General features: G+C 31.4%; 2 protein-coding genes across 5 annotated transcripts; one reads left to right on the forward strand and one right to left on the reverse strand.

Moving 5' to 3' along the window:
- Positions 1–212: 212 nt before the first annotated feature.
- On the forward strand, positions 213–533 carry LOC148767857 (pectinesterase inhibitor-like). Its single transcript, XM_088823359.1, has one exon. The coding sequence runs from the start codon at positions 213–215 to the stop codon at positions 531–533; it is 321 nt and encodes a 106-aa protein (XP_088679485.1).
- Positions 534–6,922: 6,389 nt separating this feature from the next.
- On the reverse strand, positions 6,923–23,995 carry LOC105952175 (putative pectinesterase 56). 4 transcript variants are annotated; one of them, XM_088823501.1, is made up of 10 exons: positions 16,424–16,585; positions 16,177–16,314; positions 15,772–15,943; positions 14,973–15,151; positions 12,988–13,100; positions 11,218–11,310; positions 9,936–10,016; positions 8,455–9,136; positions 7,599–8,276; positions 6,923–7,468 (listed from the first exon to the last, which is right to left on the reverse strand). In XM_088823501.1, the coding sequence occupies exons 8-9, from the start codon at positions 9,134–9,136 to the stop codon at positions 7,627–7,629; spliced, it is 1,332 nt and encodes a 443-aa protein (XP_088679627.1). In that variant the 5' UTR covers positions 9,936–10,016; positions 11,218–11,310; positions 12,988–13,100; positions 14,973–15,151; positions 15,772–15,943; positions 16,177–16,314; positions 16,424–16,585; the 3' UTR covers positions 6,923–7,468; positions 7,599–7,626. The 4 variants fall into 4 exon arrangements, with proteins under 4 accessions (XP_088679627.1, XP_088679628.1, XP_012831148.2 ...); XM_088823502.1 differs by lacking the exons at positions 16,177–16,314; positions 16,424–16,585 and adding an exon at positions 16,977–17,119; XM_012975694.2 differs by lacking the exons at positions 14,973–15,151; positions 15,772–15,943; positions 16,177–16,314; positions 16,424–16,585 and adding exons at positions 13,880–13,952; positions 23,962–23,995 and having other exon boundaries at positions 12,988–13,065.
- Positions 23,996–24,957: the final 962 nt, after the last annotated feature.

Raw genomic sequence — 24,957 nt, forward strand, 5'->3', positions numbered from 1 at the left:
GAATATTCATAACAATGTCAATTTCATATACTACTACTCTCTTACTGAGTTTGGTGATTTGTGGTTGTTGTTGTTGTTGTTTCGTAAGTGCCGCAGTCGTTGAAGATTTATGTAGCAAGACTCGCGATCCAAATTTTTGCAAGACCGTTCTCGGGAGAGATGCTCGTACTAAAGCTGCTGGCATGTTTGATCTTGCTTTGGTCGCGATAGACATGGCTTCCACGGCTGCATCGGATACGAAAGCCAAGATTCACACACTTCATTTGTCCGAGACCAATAGTAAACTGAAATATTATTACCAGTCATGCGAATCGTACTACGAAAATTCTTTGAACGGTCTTAGTATTGCAAGAGACCATCTGAAGAAACAAGATTACGTGGGCGTTAACGAAGCTGCATCCGAAGTCGAGGACGATGCGTCCTATTGTGAAGATGGTTTGAACAGTCCGCCATTCAAGTCCGCGTTCACTAAAGAGAATTCCGACCTACAACTGCTTGCCGATATCGTTATTAACGCAGCAAATTTGCTTTGAACCTCCACAACAACAGTGACTATAGTTTAATTTTTTTTTTCATATTATCTATCACTTTAGAGTTCCATGTTTATTTGTTTGATTTTTTTTTTTTTCTTCTTCAGGTTTTATCTTTTTTAATTCAACTTTAAGTATTAATTCTCTCTTACCACATTATTGAACGATAAAGATTATTTTGGTATTTTTTTATGTGTTTATATATATATATATATATATATATATATATATATATATATATATATATATATATATATATATATATATATATATATATATATATTCGCGCTTTGTAGGGTACATGTGCATGCACTGATGCACATACGGTTCACTACGGCTGTTCTAGACCAAAACAAAATACGTACTGATACCGATCCAAAAATTTTGCCAAGCTCCCTATTTTTTTTTTAAAGATTAAATAGAATTAAAGTTACTAATAGCGAAATGAGCAGATTTTGAATTTTTGAAATATAAAATCATGTCCACATAATTGGAATTTAAAACAATTGAAACAATATATATAGGGATTATTTGACAAACACCCCTCGTTAGACTCCTCCCATTACAATGAGTCCAATTTTTTTTACCATTTTTAAGATAAATCCAAAACCCTTTTAATTAATAAAAATTAATATAATTTCACAATTATACCCTTCTTCCTATTTGGCATAATTCTATTATTTAATATTAATTTATTATAATCTCCATCCAAACTCCCAAACCCTACTCTCAAACTATTTGCTCTCTCACGTATTTTTTCCAAGCCGCCATCATCCTCACCCAACTTTTCTCTCTCACATATTTTTTCCAAGCCGGCTTCAGAATATATTTCTCTTCATCGTTACAAACTTTTTGATTCTCTACTGCAATCATGGTAATCTCTCTCTCTCTCTCTCTCTCTCTCTCTCTCTCTCTCTCTCTCTCTCTCTCTCTCTCTCTCTCTCTCTCTCTCTCTCTCTCTCTCTCTCTCTCTCTCTCTTATAAGTACTCTGTTGAATTCGTTATATTGAGTTCGATTTACGGTATGAATGAATGTTCATCGTCTGTTAATTTCATAATCCAAAATGGGTAGTAATCATTCTTATATTCTTCATGTTTTTCACCAGTTTATATTTTTTAATTTATTTTGATTTTTTATGTATTGCACGTCGTAAATAATTGTTCAATAAAATGATGACACCCCAAACATATTATCTTTTTATAAATTAAAAGTGGTTTATTTAGTGATTAATTCTTGAATATTATTTTTTGTTTCTTGAACAGGGGGGGTGATTGTGGAAGGGATGACTAGGTGAGTGATCCTTGAGAAATGTAATAATAAGAAGAACATGCTAACATCTATGCTCGTTCACAAGAGAGAAGATGGTGTTTTTCAAAGTCGGTTTTATTAGAATTTATCGTTTTGATAGTTTGTATTGTTTGATATGTTTGCAATGAAGTACTTTAATTATATAGTAGTTTTCATGTTTATCTATCTGTGTATACAGAGTAGTTTTCAATAATTATACATATTTTTTATAGTGGTTTTCAATATTTTACATAAACCACTATAAAAATTTGTACAAAAATTAGTGGTTTTCAATAATTTTTGTACAGATTTGTATATAACTCTATACATATAGTGGTTTTTTTGTTGACATAGTTGTTATATAAAGTGGTTTTCAAGTTTATATAGTTGTTATGCATAGTGGTTTTCATGTTATATAGTTGTTATATATAGTGGTTTTCATGTTTATGTAGCTGTTTATAAACAGTGGTTTTCATGTTTATATAGAGTGGTTTTTACTTAAAAAAACTGGAAAAAAAAAATCATTTAAAACAAATTGAAATTAAGAAAAAAAAACCTTGAAAAAACAAAAATAAAAATAAAACCATTTTTTAAAATTAAAATAAAAAACATGAAAACTATAAATAAGAAAAATAATAATTTAAAACAAAAAACCGAAAAAAAAATAATAAATAATTACAAAATATTCTTTTAAATCGAAATAAAAGAAAACCAGTAAACAAAAAAAAAATAAAGAAAAAAAAAACTGAATTTGCGTGATGAAGGGAATAAATTTTGGAGAAGATTTGGTGTAGATTATGGAATAATTTAAAACAAAAAACCAAAAAAACAAAAAAAAAATAAAAATAACCGTGCTGTGGGGCATTGATGAGGGGCGGAGTGGTTTTTTACCGTGAATTGGGGGACGGCAATCTGATTTTGGAATTGATTAGGGTTTTGATTTATTTTTGGGAGGGATTTGGTATTAATTAATGTAATATTTAGTTTAATAATTATACTAATGAGTGAGGGTATATATGGGTTTTCAAGTACAATGGATTTATCTCAAATACCATTAATTAATTATGGATTTATCAAGAATAAAAAACCGAATGGAGGGTGTTTGGCATATTCCCCCATATATATATATGATTTTTGTTCATAAGTCAATGACCAACCATCTTTATATTCTAGGTTTAGGGGCTAGCCTCGTCCCTTTAATACGTATTATAAATACTATTTTTGTCTTTACAAACCTCTGGACAATGTGTGGATTTTTTTGTAAAAAAGTTTTTTATCTGGACCCTTTCATGAATAAGTATCAATTGATGAGTTTATTTTTAAAGTCATATATATATATATATATATATATATATATATATATATATATATATATATATATATATATATATATATATATATATATATATATATATATATATATATATATATTGCAAATATCAAAACAAAATATATGTTTCATTAGGAGATTTTGATTTTTTCTAATGTTCTCATAATTTCCATAAATTCACGCATTTTTTCAAAGGCAAAAAACGACGCCAATACCTATGGTACATGTGCATGCATGTATGGTTCGCGACAGACGGTCTATACCAAAAGCGAACACATATTGATACAACCGGTTTCTACAAAATATAAACCATTTCTTTGTTTTATTATTGGTTCGATTCATGCGGTTTCATACGGTTCTTGTTTTCTTTTCGTTTTAAGGGTAACGATATTCTCAACTTATATATACCCACAAATAAATAAATTACAATTCCTTTTACTTAACTAATTAAACGCAATGAAAACATAAAATAAACTTATTAGAATATACGACTTAATTCACAAAATTTAGATAAACATTAAATATTGTACTCTATTTTTCACTTTCATCAACCACATAACTAATAAGGTGAGTTCAAATAAAGATTTAGTTACTCTATGATTCAAATACCAATACCGCAATTTTGTGAACAAAAATTGGTGCTTAGAATTAGAATAATTGTTGAAAGATAAAAGCTGACAATTGGGGTAAAATAGTGTGTGTGTGTGTGTATGTGTGTTATAGGTTTCGGTATGCACCATTGATTTGCTATAAATTCCTTAGTAGAGCCTTGTACATCTAAAATATATATCTAATAAATAATGACTTAATTGCACTTTTCACCTTAAAATAAAGTATTTTTGCACTTTGGACCTCCAAAATAAAGTATCTTCTGTATTTGCTTTAAAAGTTTGTAGTTTAAATTAGGGGTGGCAAACGAGTTGAGCCGTTCATGATCTCGATGAGCCGGTTCGAAAAAAGTTCAAACTTGAACTCAAGTTTTTCGAGCTTGAACTCGATGTTTTTTAGTTGTTCGTGAGCTCACGCGAGCCTTGTGTGTGTGTGCGTGTGTGTGTGTATTTAATTTTTTATTTAAATAATGTTATTAATATAAAATAGGGTACATTACAATCACCCTCAGTTATGGTCTAATTACGAAAAAAATTCTCATGTTTGGATAATTACATCTAACCCCCTTGGTATGATTTTTTTAACACCTCCACCCTTATGGTGTCAAATTCAACATAATCATCTAAATTTCCAGGAATGTTCTCTAATTTGTACTAATTTTGTGCAGAAATACAGTTTAATTCTGATGCACCACAATCTGATATATACAAGCCAAAGAACACATCTTATGATCATCTTGCTTCAAAATGTGGAGCTCGAATGAGATAAAACGGGTACAAAATTGTGAATATTCCATATAATAATATAATCTAAAAGATTCCACTAAATTTGAAACCGTAACGTGTAAGAAGATTTATAGTTGAAGGGGGTGGTTGTAATTACCCAAACATGAAGATTTTTTCGTAATTTGACCTTACCTCAAGGGTGGCAGTAATTTACCCTATAAAATATTATATAAATGATATAAAAACAAATAAATATTAAAAATATAAATATAATTACACTTTATTGATTATTTTGAATTTGTTTTATTATAATTTAATTATTTTTTATTAATAAAAAAAAAACTCAAAAAAAACTTGGCCTCGAGCTCGACAAAATCCATAAATCCATAACTTGTTTCCTCAACCACAAATTCATAACTTCATTTTCATCATAGTTTTTGCAAGAATTTGTTTTTATGCATATTAGTTCTATAATACTAAAGAGCCAAATTATTAAATTCAAATATAAAGACCCAAAAAAAAATCTAGAAGTAAAAATGAAACATGAGAATTTTGTGTTGAAAAACTCAGTTATCTGTTTGTTTTACAAGGGGTTCGAACAAACAACCTCCGCCGCCCTATACAAATTCATTAGCCATCTAAGCTGAAGACAATTTTTAATACAAATGTACATTTGTTTTTATATATCGTTTACAAATATTTGAGGCCCTAATATTTTCGATTTTTTTGGAGGCCCACGGCGATGGCCTTGCTCGCCTCGGGTTGGGCCAGCCCTGTAAGGGTGGATCCATTCATTCTTGTGTTATTAATGAAACCCCTTTAGCTGTTTAATTAAATAACTATTTTACATAATTATGTAAAATATTTATTTAACTATTAAACATAATTATAAAAAAAAAAAAAACAATTTTTATAGTTGTTTTCAATAGTATGTACTAATTTGTCAATTTGGTAATTCAGCAGCAAAATAAAACCGAGAAAAAATGAAATTAAAAATTGTAGTTGATTTTGGGAATATTAATTTTTTCTTTTTTGATGATTGAAAAAAAAAATTAAAAATAAATAAAACTAAAATTTGAAAAAAAAATAAAAAAGGGATCAAGCAATGGGCAATGTGAAGTAAATAATAGTAGGGCTGTGCGTTGGTTGGTTTGGTTAAAAACCAGTCATAAAACCAACCCAACCCATCCAACTAACTTTGGTAAATATTGGAAACCATTATCGACCCAACTTACATGGGTTGGATGATGGTTGATAACCAATTTAATGGGTTGGTTGGTGGTTTGGTTGATGGGTCATCCATCTAAATATTTTTTATTTTTTTACTAATATTTTATTACTTGTTACAACGCTATATCTTTTATAAATCAAATGCGACTAGTTCAATAATATTCAAATAAAAAATTCAAAACATTACGGGCATATATATTGCAATTAAACATAAATAGTTCAACAAATAATAATCGTCCAAATATTTAGACTATATGTCTTAAAATTAAAATATTTCAAATTAGGTAATTATGTTAGATTTATTGATTTTAGGATTTTGGTAAATATTAAACAATTTAATAGATGTGATATAAAATAGAAATTTGAAATTAAAAATATTAAATATTTTAATTAAAATTAATAAATAATAAATTAATGAATAAAGTTGGTTGGCCGATATTAACCGACTAACCAACTTTTTAGCATATTAGAAACCATTATCGACCCAACTATACGTGGGTTGGTTGACATTATCGACCCAACTTAAATGGGTCGGTTGATGGTTGATTAACCATCACAAATTATGGGTCGAAAATGGGTTGGTTGGTGGTTAAAACCGATCCATGCACAACCCTAAATAATAGGGGGCAAGTAAAGTAATTTTTCCTTTTTTACCAAGCTTTACTACGGCAGGAAAAAAAACATCACAATATTGATAAGTGATAACTAATCTTGTTTACAACTCCTAATGAATGTTGAAAGAGAGCCAACTGATTTTAATCCATGCAAAAAAAATTTAAAAAATCACTGTTCTTGGATGAGCATAAGGTGTTCGACAAAATGACAAACTCGGAATTTGAAGGGTTCGCGATTGAGCGAAAGACATAATTTGGTTGATGAACCTCTGGTTGGTTAGGAAGATCTATTCGTCGGTGAAGATCGACTCGACTGATTGAAGAAGAAGAAAATTTAAGCAATGTTATAGAAAAGAAAGTTGAATCAGATACTGCCAACTATGCAGAATAATAGGTATAAAATTTTCACAACCTGCAAAACTGTATTTGCTTACTCTGCAGGATAAAGAGCAACAGATGGGAAAAAAAATAGGATGGTCTTCGAATTTTACGTAGAAAAATAATCAAATGCCAAACATAATACAAATACACGTAATACGGCAACGAACAGACATCGACTAACACAACTATTTCTCCCATTGGTGAACCAAGAACTCTAATCAACAACAGAAGCAACAAGTCTATTTATTACACATGACTGCATTGGAAGTCTACAAATTTTCTACCAACTCACCCAAAACAAACATTCAGAACAAATCCGATCGAGTTTCGGTTACGCATCAATTCTCATCCCCCAAGCATTTAGAAAAAGTCAATACGCTTCAAATCAAAGGCAAACTTACGCAAATTCATTTCTTCATCAAAATGCAACAACAAATGTATCTTCCTCAGCATTCAAGGCCATTTTATAAACCCAAGCAAAATGCAGCATTTCATAAGCCCGTGTTTTACAGTCCAAACAAACTACCGAATTCAGATTCATGTAATAAATACACCAAACAACAACCAAAATGCAGCATTACACACTTAAACATGTACATATAGCGAGCAAATTACCAGAGATCAAATAATAACAAACAGATCCGGACAGGGGATGTGTTTCCCTTTCTTCGAGTATCTAATCGCTTGATCCCCTTTCTTCAAACAGGTTACCTCTATCGGAAGCATAGTTTTTGAAGACCCCCCAACAAAATGAACGAAACCTGCGAAAAGAGCAAATAAAATTCAAAAAAAGGCCTAATAACTTTCTTGAATCTGCAAAAATAAAAAATAAAAAATAAAATAAAAAAATAAATAAAAAATAAAAAAAATAAGAAATGAGTGAAAGATTACCTTGACTTTTGTGAGTTATTCTGAACGATCATCTAGCCAAATCCAAATCACGATCCACCTCATCGGGTATCCAAGTCGTACTACCGAGAAAACTTCTAAGTGAAAATCTAGAATCTGCTTCTGTACGACTCAGTGCATCAACGACCGATGATGGTGCACTTGGAAGAGACAAACTACCTCCACTATTCCCGAAAATAGCAAAATAACTGCCATTGAAATGAGGACTGTCTACGAAGTATCCAGCTATATGTGCATCCAAATAGGACTGCATCACGACAAAAAATGCATAGTTCCCTATTGCATTGCCTAAATACACTTCATAGTTGTTTGTGGAGATATTGGTGTAGAATGCACACTGGTGAAATATGAACCCAGTCTTGTGATCTACAAAATTACGAGACTGACCAAAGAAAACGATTTTTTCATCCGACCTCTCGCTAAAAAACTCGGATTTTTGGAAAAAGGAATGATCACTTCCTAATACTAGGTGACTTCTACCGTAAAATTGACAACTACGGTAAAACTGTTTGAGCCCTAGTGCATGCAACGTCATATTCACTCCTCTAAGTGTGCACCTGAAAAAGACCGTATGATCTCCAGAAGTCTCGACAGCAACACCGTCTTTTGCGGTATTTGATATAGTCAGATCTTGAGCAAGAAAATCATGCCCTCCAACCCCTACAAATTATCGTATACGATCAGAAAATTCAGTAAAAAAATATAATAAAACACATGCAAACTCAATGAAAATAAAAATATAACATATACTTATATCGTATACAAGCAGAAAATTCAGTAAAAAATATAATAAAACACATGCAAACTCGATGAAAATAAAAATATAACATATACTTACATAAAGTTGCTGCGTAATGACCCATCAAAGATATTGGCAAACTCGCATTCGAAATGATCAGGGTCTTCTCGACCCCTTCGCCTAATAGTGTTATGTTGATCTTGTCGGGAGCAATTCTCACCTTCTCGTTGTACTCCCCAGCTCCAATGCGTATGCACACTCTAAACGAGCTATAACTAGGGGATGCTTCGACCGCTTCTGAAATGGTACGGTACTCAGACTTCCCGTCCCCTGAAACCGAGATCGATATTTTGCAGTGATCTTCTTTCTTTTTGGTCCTTCCTGTGATGACCAAGGCAATTAATAGAGCGAGTGCACAAACAAATACGATAGCTCCTATCACCTTGAAAGACCGCATCCAGTTGAAACCACCAACTTGAACCGGGTTTGGTGGAAGGGGGTCTGGACCATCTCGAAGGGGGTCTGGACCATCTCGAAGGGGGTCAGGACCATCTCGAAGGGGGTCAGGGGTCCTAGGGTTCGAAGGCACTGAGCCTACAGACATTGGGGAGCCCGCTCCAACTGCGAGTGAGTCTACACTTCGACCGGAACCGTGCGAACTAGAATTGTATCCGGACGACTCTGAAGCAGCTGGAGCCTCAAGATACTCGATATCTGATGGCTCAACTGCAAATGACGGTCGTGATGATGAAACATGAGAAGCTATGCTCACTTCGTCCATCTGAAATGAAGAGTAATAACCTTAGTTTAGACCAAGAACAAGGTTTATCACCTTATTAGAACTGTCTAGATCAGCCAAACGAAGAAAAATACGAACAATTTCATCGATTATAAATGCCACTTCAACAAACATATAAATGAAATTTACACGAAATTTAACTCTTTATAGTTTCATTCAGAGAAGTCCAACGAAGAGTAGCAATGAGTGGAAAAAGGTAACACAAAAAACTCATCCCTCGGAAAGTGATATTCAAAATGGAAGCTATTGCTACTAGCGATGCTGAGAAATTATCATGCAAAACCAAATCATGGCAGATTACATTTGACTTAACTCAAAATTATCATGCAAAACCAAATCATGGCAGATTACATTTTCATTCTCTTTGGAGAAGAATTTGAAAAGTTATTCTTCTGGAATGTGAACATTCAAATTTTCACATTATCAAGCAAGCCTGATTGATGTGACTGATTGATTTTTTTCGTCCCCCCCCCCAAAAAAAATATAAACAAACGTTACTTTCATTCTCAAATTCTACCCCCGAAACATATTTCCCAAAACCGAAGTGAAAATAAGCCCCAAAACGCTTCAAACATAACTAGAACAGCTTTCTAAACATCGCCTAAAAAAGATGACCGCACCGCAAAATGAGTAGTAGAACAAAAAACGGAGTCGCTTTGTGTAACGTAAAATATTATGGATTTTATATGAAGCTAAATTAGTCGTTTTCAACAAGTACAAAACGTCAGACAAGTAACAAATTAACCATATAAATAAACAAATGCAAACCACAATGAATTACCTGGCCTCGAGTACTCTCTTCAAACTTGTCAAAATCCTTTTGGTTTTCCCGCCTAAGATAATATGGTTTGAACACAAAGTTCTGAAATGAAAGAAAATTGAACATAATCAACAATCACTATAAGATATCATGTTACAGAAATACAATCAAAACAACTGATGAAACGAGTCAATCCAAGTTCATTATGATAAACGAAGCAGCTAAAAGCATCAAGAAATCATTATTTTAATACCAAAGCATGTCCTAATGCCAAATATAGCACACTGTAATTGCCTTTCTAGGAAATAAAATCCATTTCTACACCCAATTTCTGCATGTCACCCGTTTGCTATCGGTGTTAATTCGGACAGAATAAGTCACGTGTGGAGCATGTGAGCATGCTGAAATAACTGCCTCGACCCTCCTTTTCCTCTATTTTCGATTTAGCCACAATTTCGATTTGGTCCCACAATTTTATCCTAAAAAATATAAATCCCAACAAATATTAATCCCAATAAAATCCCAACAAATATTAATCCCAATAATCCCCATTTCTTCATCTCGGCTATTAATCCCTTTAATTTTGCTTGATTTATTTATGAAGAATAACAAAGAGTTACAAACTAAAACTCAGCCCTGTTTTCACTGTATAGGTTTTGGTGGAGAAGGTAAATGGTGGAGGAAGAAAAAGACATGATCGAGGATTGGGAGATAGGGTATAGGTCTCATCGATTACGAGGTGCATAGTTTTCGAGCGAAGAATTGTTGGGGTTTGGCGGATTCGGTGAGTCTTACTAAATAACAAATACATTAAAGTTTATTTTTTGGATGAAATTGAGGAATAAAAGTAAAGTTGGGGCTACTTCAGCATCCTCACATGCAAAACACGTGACTTTTCTGTCCAAACTAACACCAAAATCAACGGCAGACCAAAATCGGAAAAAAAGAAGTGGTTAATTCGAGGACTAAAATCGTGGCCAAAAAAAATAGGGACTCAAATCGATTTTCTGTCCTCTTTACCCACAATAATTAGTCTTGCAACGTTGGTTCTAAATGTCACGTACGTCAAAACGATGTAAAGGAATTTACACGATATTTAATTACTCGTCATGAATTCATGCAGATTTACAACAAAGTGACGAACAATAACAAGGACTAACAAAAAGCATAATAATCCCATGGAAAGTCAATAGTACTCAATTAATGGAATGTTAATGGAACCATATGAAGGAAAATAATAATAATCGAGGCCAGAGGCAGACATAGAAAAACTCGAACAGAAGTTCTGGAAAAAAGTAATTACCTGAAATGGTAAGGTTGCGGTTTAGAACACGAGGGTGGCACTCTGTGAAGGTGACATCTTTAACACTTTAATTATCCGCCCATTTCTTGAATCCTGAAAAGATAAGAATTTTCATCATCTAGGTTCTGTTTGGTTCATGGAAAATGATAAGTAAAAAGGTGAAAATATTAGGTAAATCACTTTTCATGTTTGGCTACAAGGTAAAATACTAAATAAAGTAATTTGAAGTAAAAAGTGGGAAAAAACTTGCACTAAAACTAGGAAAATGCATTTCCCTCAAAAAAATTGAGGAAAACTCCAGGTAAAATTTCTACAGTGATCTCGTATCTTTTTTTGCTGACTTATCTCTCCCTCTTCTCTCTCTTACCAGTCATTCTCTCTCCCCTCTCTCTCTTCTCCTTCCTTCTCTCTCTCCCTCTGTCCTCTCTCTCTCTCTTCTATCTCTCTCCTTTCTACAACTCTCTTTCTTGTTTTTCTTTCCTGCTGACATCTCTCTTACTCTCTCCCTCTTATCTCTTATATATCATTCCTTCTCTCTCTCTTCTCCTTTTCTTCTTCTCTCTCCCTCCTCTCTCCCCTCTCCGTCTCTTCTCTCTCCTCTCTCCACTCTGCTTTCTTATCTTGTAATTTTCACTCACTTTTTTTCCAACTACCATACAAAAGTAAGGAAATTGATTTCTAAAAAATCATTTCCATCGCCATTTTCCTAAGCAACCAAACATAATACAGAATTACAGATTCTCAAATTCCTTAATTTTCATTTGCTTTTGCATTTTCATTTTTCTCATTTCAAAACCCATGAACCAAACAAAGCCCTAGTTTCTTTATTCATCAGAAATCCGCATAGTACGTAATTCTAAATGATATTTTATGGACATGTAAAATATTAGTTACAGATTTCCAATTACCGAAAAAAAATTCCGATTAACAAAAAAAAAGGTATGATGTAATTTGAACTTTATAAAAGCTGCACGGCTATCATAAACATTGAAATTATTATTTTTAATAATGTATTTGGATTTAGAATCACGAAAGCAAACAACTCTTAGTTTATTTAATAGCAAATTGAACAATGAAGATGATGTATTATTTTCGTTATACGTGATTCAAATTATATTACAACATTTTCATTAATAATGTTAAATTTATATTTAATACTTCATCTGTTTATCTGTTTAGTAAAATGTAATCTGAAATATACACATTAGAAAAAACCTTGTCTGCAAAATAGTGACTTTTTCCTTAATGAATTTTCATTAAATTACGCGCTATTTTGTTTTTTTTTAATGTAAGAACTAATCTAAAGAAATTTTGTTATCATTTCTATAGTGTGAGGATGTCATGAACGAAAGACTAATGTATGCATGCAACCATTTCCGAGACATTTTTCATTTCGTTTTAGAGAATGAATTTTTTGGGAGAAGAATTTTGAAGAAGTGATGTGACTGATTGATTTTTTTCGTCTCCCCTCAAAATATAAACAAACGTTACTTTCATTCTCAAATTCTACCCCCGAAACATATTTCCCAAAACTGAAATGAAAATAAGCCCCAAAACGCTTCAAAAATAACTAGAACAGCTTTCTAAACATCGCCTAAAAAAGATAATCGCACCGCAAAATGAGTAGTAGAACAAAAAACGGAGTCGCTTTGTGTAACGCAAAATATTATGGATTTTATATGAAGCTAAATTAATCGTTTTCAACATGTACAAAACGTCAGACAAGTAACAAACCATATAAATAAACAAATGCAAACCACAATAAATTACCTGGCCTCGAGTCTTTTCAAACTTGTCCAAATCCTTTTGCTTTTCCCGCCTAAGATAATATGGTTTAAACACAAAGTTCTGAAATGAAAGAAAATGGAATACGATCAAAACAACTGATGAACATGTCATAATGCCAATATATCACACCGTAATTGCCTTCCTAGGATAAAATCCATTTCTACACCCAATTTCACTTTACGGATACTGTAATAACTAATGCAAGCTATGTTTCCTAAAATTTGGGGATGTGAAAAACACTGGTGTGACTTTATATACCGTGAGTATAACCATTGGATTCCACATCGTACAGATTAAATTAACAAACACTAATTAAGTTCCATATATTTTAATCATAAATCATGAATTGTTTTAAGTTCAACGAATAGTTGGTCGTTGGCCGCAATAATTAGTCTTGTAACATTAATTCTAAATGCCACTTCTGTCAAACGATATAGATCAATTTACACGACATTTTAAATACTCGTTGTCATTTTTTGAAGTTCAAGAAAACAATAATAGGCATAACAAAAAGCGTCATCCCTTTGAAAGTCAATATTCAAATGGAAGCTTATATCATGCAGCAAAAAAAAAATTCAAGGCCAAACGTAGCTGCACATTTAAAAAAATTAAACTTTCCACATAACAGACATAGCAAAACTTGAAAAGGGAAAAATAAAGAAAACAGTAAATTATATATATATATACATATATATATATATATATATATATATATATATATATATATATATATATATATATATATATATATATATATATATATATATATATATATAATTTTCATTCAGAGAAGTCCGATGAACAGTAGCATATCATAATGCAAAACTGACAAAACTGAGATATTATAATGCAAAAACAAATCATGGCAAATTACATTTGACGAGTAAGAGTACAAGTTCAAATTATTAAACTTAACGGGTTGTCATTTACTATCATGGCTAGAAATTCTGTAAATGATAAAATTAAATTTTCACGGAGGTGAGAGAGTTTGAATAAATCAAAACATCATAATAATAAGCCTTGAGCAGGGGAGAGTACCAAGCATGTGTTGATCATAGTGTATAAAGTTAAAGATAATTACACTTTTGGCCCCAATATTATACACGAATATCGATTTCAGTCCTTATATTTGTTTGGCCACGATTTTAGTCCTCAAACTAACCACATTTTTACAATTTTAGTCCGCTGTTTGCTATCGGTGTTAATTCGGACGGAAAAAGTCACACGTGGAGCAGGTGAGCATGCTGAAATAACCGCCTCGACCCCTCCTTTTTCCTCTACTTTCGATTTAGCCACAATTTCACTTTAGTCCTACAATTTTATCCTTAAAAATATAAATCCCAACAATTATTAATCCCAAAATAAAATCCCCATTTCTTCATCTCGGCTATTAATGCCTTTAATTTTGCTTCATTTCTTTATGAAGAATAGCAAAGAGTTACAAACTAAAACTCAGCCCTGTTTTTACTTTATAGGTTTTGGTGGAGAAGGAAAAGACGTGATCGAGGATTGGGAGATAGGGTATAGGTCTCATCGATATTCCTACGAGGTACATAGTTTTCGAGCGAAGATTTGTTGGGGATTGGCGGATTCGGTGAGTGTTACTAAATAGTAATAAATAAATTAAAGTTTTTTTAGGATGAAATTGAGGAATGAAGTAAAGTTGGGCTAAATGGAAAATGAAGGTAAGAAGGGGGTACTTCAGCATCCTCACGTGAAAAAACACGTGATTTTTCTGTCCAAACTAACACCCAAATCAAACCGCAGATCGAAATTGAATAAAAGGTGGTCAACTCGAGGACTAAAATCGAGGCAAAAAAATATAGTGACTCAAATGGATTTTCATGTATAATACAGGGACCAAAAGTGTAATTATCCCTCTTTAGCCACAATAATTAATCTTGTAACATTGGTTCTAAATGCCACTTATGTCAAAATGATATAAATCAATTTACACGACATTTTACTCGTTACAAGTTCGAAGTTCAACAAATAATATTAAGGAGTGATAAACCTAACAAAAAGCATCATCCCTTTGAAAGTCAAGGGCAGACGTAATTACCTGAAGTAAGAACAGTGTGCTTGAGAATACCCGATCCCGTTTCTTGAATGCTGAGAAAGTAGAGTTTTCTGTTGAGAGAACAACCTGACGAAAAAAACTGCTATGGTCAGCGCGCACATGCGTAAAATGGTGTGTCCAACTTCAAACTCATTGATTCTAAATGCCACTTCGGTGAGCATATAAATGAAATTTACACGACACTATAATTTCATTCATAGAAGTCCGACGAACAGTAGCTAGAGTGAAAAGAACTAACAAAAATCCTGGCATATATAAATTTGACTAGTAAGAATACAAGTTCCCAAAATTAAAATTAACTCGATCTAAATACAGATTTAGTGCTTTGTACCACCAATCCATCTCCTAAAATATTACCAAGTCTTTCATGTTTAATTTAGTGCTAATTCAGTTTTGTTATGTACTGGAACAAGATTTAAACGTATTAGTTTGGCACTCTTCCTAATTATGTATTATGTATATATATTATACGTTCTTGTGCACCATCTCCTGCTTCATTTGTAGGTCGAAGCATGTATTTTCTATGCTACAAGTTCACTGTCAAAAAGGACTCGTCTTTATAATTAAGAGCAAATGTGTTGCACGGAGAATATAAAATCCCATGCGAAATTTTATGGAAATATGTTCGGTTATAGCCTATAACCGAATTCAACCGTCCCAACCTGTTGATGCGGATTACGTCTTACCTTCTTATAGAGAAGGGAGAACAGGGCTGACTTTCCGAAACCAACGGCTACGCTAGGTAGCAGTTCCTTCGAGCTCCTCGTAGCAGAAGGAGGAGATATTCCCACGACTTTAAGAGGGACTTTTGGCACCTCGATCGATATCCTATCGCACAGGTAATAAACGAAACCGAGACTGCAAAGAGAGGAAAGAATTATAAGCTTTTCTTTAAAGGCATTGCCACAAAAAAGATCGGTACTTACGGTACAAGTCTGTATATATTCAGAAACACCCCTAACTGCATTAAAAAAAAATTATTTTTTGTTTCTTTCTTCCTATTAATGAGATTTTTTCCTTCATTACACCATTTTAGATAACAAAAAAGAAATAGGAAAGACAGAAATAATATTAAATAAATAAAAAATTACCTTGGCCTAGGTGAAGACATAATCTGAACTTCAAACCCACCCTATTTAATCTATACCTAGAACTCCATTCAAACCTAAAATTTCTATGGTGTGGGGGAAATACAAATACAAATACTCCATATCCAATAAACTTAAACCCTAAAATTTCAATAATTTGGGGGAAATGCAAATACTCCATATCCGATGAACTCAAAACCTAAAATTCCAACTTGTTTTTTTTTGGGGGAAGAATTACGCAGCTCAAAACCTAAAATTTCAATAATTTGGGGGAAATACAAATACTCCATATCCGATGAACTCAAAACCTAAAATTTCAAATAGTTTAATCTGGGGGGAGAATTACGCAGCTCAAAACCTAAGATTTCAAAAAAATTGGGGGAAGAAACTCCGTAATATAATAATCTAATGGTCGGAGCTTATGGTACAAGTGTGTATATAAAAATTTCAAAACCAAGTCTATTTATACTAATTAAATTAATTAAACAGTAAAAATGACTGTTATATATATATATATATTAATTAATTAATTAATTAAATATTATAAACATGGAATGGAAGTCATTATTTCATATTTACCCATTCCAAATCATTTATTCAAACTACTTTTTTCTTCAAGTTATTACCGCCGTGAATTGGAGTTACAGAAAATAATTTAATTGAATTATTTTATTTTATTCTACCATTGCTACAGTTACTGAAGCTTCTAAAAATCACCTCTACCCAATTAAAACACTACGCCATGCAAAAAATTTTATACAGTTAAATAAAATATAAACGTGAAGAAGACGACGAAGACTTACAACTTAGCAACAATGGCGGCGAAGCTGGCCGGAGAAGGAGGAGGTGGAGGATAATTTTTATTTGCTTTTTTTTTTTTTTTTTGAAAACTATATTTATTTGTTGTTCAAAATTATTTGCTTCCAGCTGTGTGTGTATGTGTGTGTGTGTGTGTGTATTTGACCAAAAGAAAGCTTCAGTCAAAATTTTCAGGTGTTTTATGTGTAGAATTGTGAAAGATGATGCATTGATGTTCATGCTATTGTTAGTAGCATTTTATTTGCAAGTACAGTTCATTACTTGTATTTTTCGTTTATGATGGAATAAGAATATTTGTGGTCCTACCACAATTTATTCGTTTAATTTTTTTATTTTTTATTTTTTTAATTCAAATTCTATTTTATTTAGTGGTCTGATTTCAATTTTTTTGGGTTTCATGAAATTGAGGTGACTTAAATTGTAATTTCTTACTTATGTAAATTAATGTAATATTCAACATTCAAATGAATAAGATAAGATTAATGATTAATCTCACTTTGCCTTTTGGCATTTTGCACCGTCAAAACCCAATTAACTTATTCATAATAATGCACCCTGAATTTAATATATAAAATTTAACGAGGGAAAATTTAGTTTTTATTGATTTTTTTTTTCCATGGTGCAAAATAACAAATTAAATACTATTTTCTTACCCAACATAATTTCGAGTATACAAAATCCGAGAAAACAAAAATCACAACGAATTACTAAAAACACTATATTTTCTTTAAAAAAATTCTAAATAAATTATTCGATAGATGATTTTTTTATTGTAACTGATGAAAATATTTGGTAGAAATTATTAGAAGAAAATATTATTTTGCAAGTACCTTGATACCTAAAATATTTTGTAAAATATTTTTTGTGTGAAAAAATCAAAAAATATATGATTAATCGCATGTATGTATGACTTTATGTAAAGTACTATTTCTACTGCAACATTTTTATTTTATTTTAAGGTGACATTGTTGAATTTGAGGTTACTTTAAAATTGCACCCCTTTATGTAACAAATTAACTGAAACTTTACACATAGAAAGGAATAGAGAAAAGACACTTATATAACATTTATAAAATTCAAAAAGAAAGTAAATGAAGTCAAACTTTATAAGAAGTATAAAGTCGATTTATTTGTCAAACAATTAACTAGATTACGGTTGGAGCGGTTCAATCGATTTCAACTTTTTTTTTTCTTTTTTCTTTTTCGAATTACTTATAAACATTTCAAAATTGTTATCTAAATTCACAAGAACTTAGAATCAACTGTTTTTAACAAATTTAGAGGGTGTTTGACTAAGCTTATAAATTATTAAAAAAGGTTAATACGTTATTTAAGAGAGCTTATAAGCTTATAAAGTGTTTGATAATGTTTTTTTTTTCTTTTTAAATTCAAAAAATCTCGATGGAACTCACCTATCTTAATTAGGTTCCTTCGATGCTACACCCGGTGAAAAACACCGGGTGGGTCTTCTGCTGCCACGTGTTCTTTTTTTATTTTTCTAAAACCCCTAAAGGTAAACCCTAGCGGGGAATCTATTATAAAATACAAAAAAAGAGACACGTGGCAGCAGAAGACCCACCCGGTGTTTTTCACCGGGTGTAGCATCGAACAAATCTCTTAATTAATATTCTTTGTTCGATAGTATGAGGAATAAATACGAAATCTCTGTATGTGTATATCCTATATTTTCAAGAATCTTTGCTCTCAAAAATATAATCCGTGTGAATCTCTTCAAACCATAATTTTAAACCTTGTTCTTTGGTCTTGAAAAAAGATAAAAATTAAGTGACTGGTATATTAATCATTTGATGGTGTTTTTTATGACCTTTCTTTTAATTGGTCATAAGAGGCCTATTTAATTCGACTATAAGAGGGCCTATTTAATTATCTACAAAATTAAGCCGTTGTACAAAAACTCGAGACCCTAGTCGAAAACGCGACACCTTATTTGAATTGTGCAATCTCAAAAACCCGAGCGGACATTGTGGTGCAATTCAGTTTCCATCAACCGAAACGCTCCGTCGCAAGTTCTTTTAATCGACTGAATTGCACTACAATGTCCACTCAATGTATTTTCACAAACCCCCGACGGAATATTCCATATCCGTATTTTTCCGTCAACACATCCAGTGGCTATATGTAACGCATGCTCTTTATATGTTAAATGCCAAACTTAAATAATCCCCTTTTAGTGAATTTAAAAAAATAAATCAATAAAAATAAAATAAAGTAATAAACTAATATATTTAAAATACGATAATCGATATTCATGCATGCATCTTATTTAATAATTAACTAGCATTTTTTTCCCCGTGCGATGCACGGGATATTATTTCAAGAGTAAAAAAAAATCAATTTAATACATAATAAGAAAATATAGTACACGCACATAGTAAAATTTAATAATGTAATATTTTTCATATTTTACATAACATTAGTTTGTTTAAATTTTACATATTAAAATTTATAATCCAAATATATAGATTTGTGTAGCAAGACTCGCGATCCAAATTTTTGCAAGACCGTTCTCGGGAGAGATACTCGTACTAAAGCCGCCGGCATGTTTGATCTTACTTTGGTCGCGATAGACTTGGCTTCCACGTCTGCATCGGGTACGTAAGCCAAGATTCACACGCTCCGTTTATCCGAGACCAATAGTAGACTGAAATATTATTACGAGGCATGCGAATCGTACTACGAAAATTCTTTGGATGGTCTTAGTATTGCAAGAGACCATCTGAAGAAACAAGTATATATATATATATATATATATATATATATATATATATATATATATATTAAATTGTTTTTATTGATAATTTTTGTTTTTTAATTATGTGTTATATGTACAATAATTTAATCTTAAGGGGTCCCTACTAACCCAACCAATACATCCCCCAACAATTTAATCGGGAGTCTGAACACCGTCTTTGTCAATTCTCCAAATGTCTTGAGATTCAAGACAATGCTTCATTAGATTACTCCACGAATTTTTCTCCATTGAAACGAGGTATAAGTGAAGCAATGTTGGTGGACATTTTTTTAAGATGGATCTGATGCCAATTTGTTGGCACCAGGATGAGATAAAATGATTAATCCCCAATTTGGATTTTAGTGATTTTGTGAATACTTGAAAAAATAATATTTTTTAGTAGAGAAAGTAAAAGACTAGTGTTTTGTAGATAGAAAAATTACTTCTCTTTTTTTTTTTTTTTTTTTTGTTTTGTTTTTTTTTTTTTTGCCTTGCTTACAATTATCTCTAGCACTCCATATTTATAGTGAGAAGTACATTAATCTTCTAATAAAATACAAGATGACTCTTAGACTAACAATTCTACTAATTCTAATTTAATACATAGGAAAATCAAAAGAATCGTCTAGATACATCTAGACAATAGTGCTTCAAATTCACATTTTTTCTAACATTCAATCCCCCACTTATTCCAACATGAATGCCTACTTCTTCCAATATTGAATTGCCATTAATTCCAATAGTGAATTCACATTAAGTCCATTTATTCCAACAACTATATGACCACTGAACTCTGCACTTGTCCAAGTAGAATCATTAAACTCTTCTTTCAGAACACATATCTCTACAATTTCACTGGCTTCGATTCCGACATCTACTATGATCCTATAATTCATCTACAATGGTTCGATTTGAGAATACATTTTTTTTCTCCTCTAATGTCCCTATGCGCGAAGATTTTTGTACAGGATAAGATTATTTGATGAATCAGGTTTTTGAACTGCAACCTCATTCTTTATTGAGAAAAGGGCACATTTCCATCTTCTATAAACCTAGAAAAAAAGAAGGTTACTCCCATGTGAATATTTAATTCAATGTATTGAACAATTCCTATTTACATCATATTTTATTTTATAAATACAATTTTACTAAAAAAATATTTATTTAATACAACAAAAAACTTACAAGTGAGTTAGATATTTACTTCATATTTTATTTGATGAATCTAATATTTTTATATATATACACACACTTGTCAACATATTTTTACACTCTCTTCTTTCTCTTATTAAAATAAAAGGTTCACGAGAATATAAGAGTTGAAAAAAATAGGACAGTATGATAACTTTACCTCAACTAAATTCACGTGCAAATCGCGTGGAAATCAAGTTGTCGCATTACATCTCGTGCATATTAAGTGGTTATACGTGCAAATTCACACTTATTTTTCCAAGCTAACATTTTCAAGAATAAGTAATGATTCAACAATAAAAGGAATATAATATTGTTTAATATTAATTCATTTATGTTATGTATATAGATAAAAGTGAAATATCTAGTATGAGCAGAATATAACATACAAAAATATTGGCGTTTTTTAAGTAATAAATATGTTGGAATATTGCATGAGATGTCATTTCTCATTGTTTAAAGTTTAAACAGTGGAATTTAATACATAATTAAGGTTATTTTTGTTTTCATTTTTCAAACATGAGTCACTTTAGATATTTTCAACCGAATATCTTATTAGCCGATGTAACTAAATTCACTATGGATAAAAAAAACCCTATATTCACTCTACATCAACAGGACCTCTTTCTCCTATACATATCTATATGTATCATGATCTAAACATATATACTTACACACCCACACACGTGCAATATAAACATCAAAATATGAATTACTCCATGCTTCTTATTTTCCTTTCGATACTCATAACTTTCGTGTCATCGTTCAACAGCAACATCACTAGCGCATCAACCTCTGTCAAGAAAAACTCTCAACAAAACCCTCTATTCGAATTCCTCCATGGACGTTCTTCGGTCCAATCCTAGGTCTCAAAACACAAACGCGTTCGATGTCGCCATATTAGCCGTTGATTTGGCATCGGCCAATGCAACAACAACGATAGCCAAGCTCTACTCTCTCCACCAATATATAAGAGGTCAATATCAGTTTGACATACTACTTTGAGGCATGTGAAGCATATTATGAAGAAAAGTTGGTTGTTCATGAAGGTGCAAGAGAATATCTTAACCAAGGGTACTACGATGGGCTAATGAAACTGCAAGTGATAATGTCGAAAACTGCGAAGATGCGTTGAACACTCCATCATTCAAATCCCCACTGACAAAAGAGAATGTCAAATTATAGATGGTTGCTCAAATCATTGTAGATGATGCAAATATGATGCCAATTAGTTCAAGACGTGTTACTAATGTCGCTTTGAAGATGTTTGATCCATTCGATGGTCATTTCCGTGTTTTAGGAGCTCATGTAATTGCATTGTTGTTGATTGTAATTTTAATTACCTAAATCTCTCGTATTGTAGAATCCATGTACGTAGTGTAACACAACTTTAGTACTTTCCGAAGTTGGTCGTTTATCTTAAATAAAGTTTGATGTTAATTGACTACGTATAATCAGTAATATTGTCTTCAATTAATTGCTATTCATGTTGCCTGATAAAGTTCATATGTTTTAGTAGATTGACTAATATAGAATAAGCTTAAGTAATCTAATTTATCACAAATCAAAACAAAATGAGTCACGTAATAGTAAATCAAATTTTGACTATAATCTTATTAATAAAAGTAAGGTTGCTCGTGGTAAATCCTAAGAAAAATATTTCGCTCATTTGATATTTATAATTGTAATTTATTTATTTAATTTTTATTGGTTTATTTCATTTAATATGATCAAGTTTAATAAATCCGTCAAGTATCCAGATTTTTTGGCCCCAAATCTACATATCTTTTTCCACTAAAATTGTCATTTTACTTAATATTATTTTTTTGGGAATATTCTTTAATAATTTAGAAAACATTTGGTACACATATATCTTTAAACAAGCTTAGATTTTTTTAAATTTTGGCTGATACATACCACCATCCTTCAAATCAACAAACTTTTAATTTAAATCATCCAAAACTTTTGAAAATGTTGGCTGATTTCATTGTCCTTAATATCGGTCAGAAATCATGGTAACAAATTCATATTTTATATCTATCTTATGTATAAAAAAAATGGTGTATTTTAGGGGTTAAAATATCATATGACACATTAGGTATGGTATTCTTCCCTTCAAAAATTTTGCAAGACCGTTCTCGGGAGAGATACTCGTATTAAAACCGCTGGCATGTTTGATCTTACTTTGGTTGCAATAGACTTAGTGTCCACGGCTGCATCGGGTACAAAAGCCAAGATTCACACGTTCCGTTTGTTCGAGACCAATAATAAACTGAAATATTATTACGAGGGATGCGAGTCGTACTACGAAAATTCTTTGGATGGTCTAGTATTGCAAGAGACCATCTGAAGAAACAAGATTACGTGGGCGTTAACGAAGTTGCATCCGAAGTCGACGACGATGCATCCTATTGTGAAGATGCTTTGAACAGTCAGCCATTCAAGTCCGCGTTCACTAAAGATAATTCCGACCTACAACTGCTTGCCGATATCATTATAAACGCAGCGAATTTGCTCTGAACCTCCACAACAACTGCGACTTTAGTTAAATATTTTTGTTTCATATTATCTATATATCACTTTAGAGTTCAATACATTTTTTTCCTTTAAATTTTTCCCTTTTAATTCAACTTTAAGTATTAATTCTCTCTTACCACTTTATTGAACGATTAAGATTATTTAGTACTTGATCAAAGGTAAAAACTACACACACGCATAAAAGTTAAATTAATAAATATGGCAAAATAGATGGCGGATTATGATCAATACATATAGCAAAACATCAAAATAAAATAAAACTTTCATGTTGTCGTTTAAATTGAACTTTACTTTGCTTTAGTTTTATTCCAGTCCCGTGCATCGCACGGACCAAATATTTAGTTAATATAATAATAGGAAATAATATATATATATATATATATATATATATATATATATATATATATATATATATATATATATATATATATATATATATATATATATATATATATATTCTCGAACTTCATGTGGAATTTTTAATTAACTCTTCTTTCTGGGTGCATTTGGATGGAGGGATTTCAAATCCATAATAAGAAATTCCTTGGACTTGTTTGGATTGAAGGATTAGGGGATGAATTTCAAATCCACACCCCTCCTTTTTAGTTGTTTCTTGAGCAATTGAGGTGGATTTCAAATGACTCCAAATTGGAGTTATTTCAAATCTATTCCCCAAATCAAATCCCTCCATCCAAACGCACTCTATGACCTTTCAACTCTTTTTAATTTTACTGAACCATGATTTCAAATATAAAAATAAATTGCACATTATAAATTTAACAATTAGAGGGCCCATAAAAATTAAGAAAATTCTATAAACAAGTAATTATATATCGGTGATTTTCTGTTCATTTAAGAATTAGAATTCCCAATAATAATATATTATAAATTCAATTAAATAAATACTAAAAATATAATGGTCACTTTAATTATAGCAACTCTAATGGGGGAATCAAATGGAGTATTAAATGATAAAACCTCCATTTTGATTCCCAAAACTCAAAATTTCTTCTCCAACAGAAGCACCTAAGAGGTAGTTTTTTTGATACTTCGTCTCCCATAGATGCAAAAATGCACCCAAAAAAACCAGATATCAAATATTCCTAGAAATTAGGAACTGCAATTTCAACGTAAAAAGAATAATTTTTTTAATAAATTCCTATGGAATAGGGACCAAATATATCTATTAATTAATGTTTAATACATTTTTAAAATTAAAATAATTTATTTGATTCCTACGGGTTGGAGCATATGCGTTTTTTCAAAGTACCAAAGTATTATTTCAAACATCAATTAAGGGTTTAGACGTCTCATTTTAATGTTTAAGATACCAAATCCACCAATTCAAACAGAAAATAAATTAATCCACACACAAAAATCCACGTAAACGTAAGCGTTGAGTTTTATTTCTACACTCCACCGTATCATTTTTTCTAGTTTTTTTGCTGTTGTTTGTTGATGCGTATTAAAGTCTTAGTATTGTA

Source organism: Erythranthe guttata, chromosome 9 (genome assembly GCF_056151865.1).
Source record: "Erythranthe guttata isolate IM_541 chromosome 9, IM_541, whole genome shotgun sequence".
Lineage (NCBI taxonomy): Eukaryota > Viridiplantae > Streptophyta > Magnoliopsida > Lamiales > Phrymaceae > Erythranthe > Erythranthe guttata.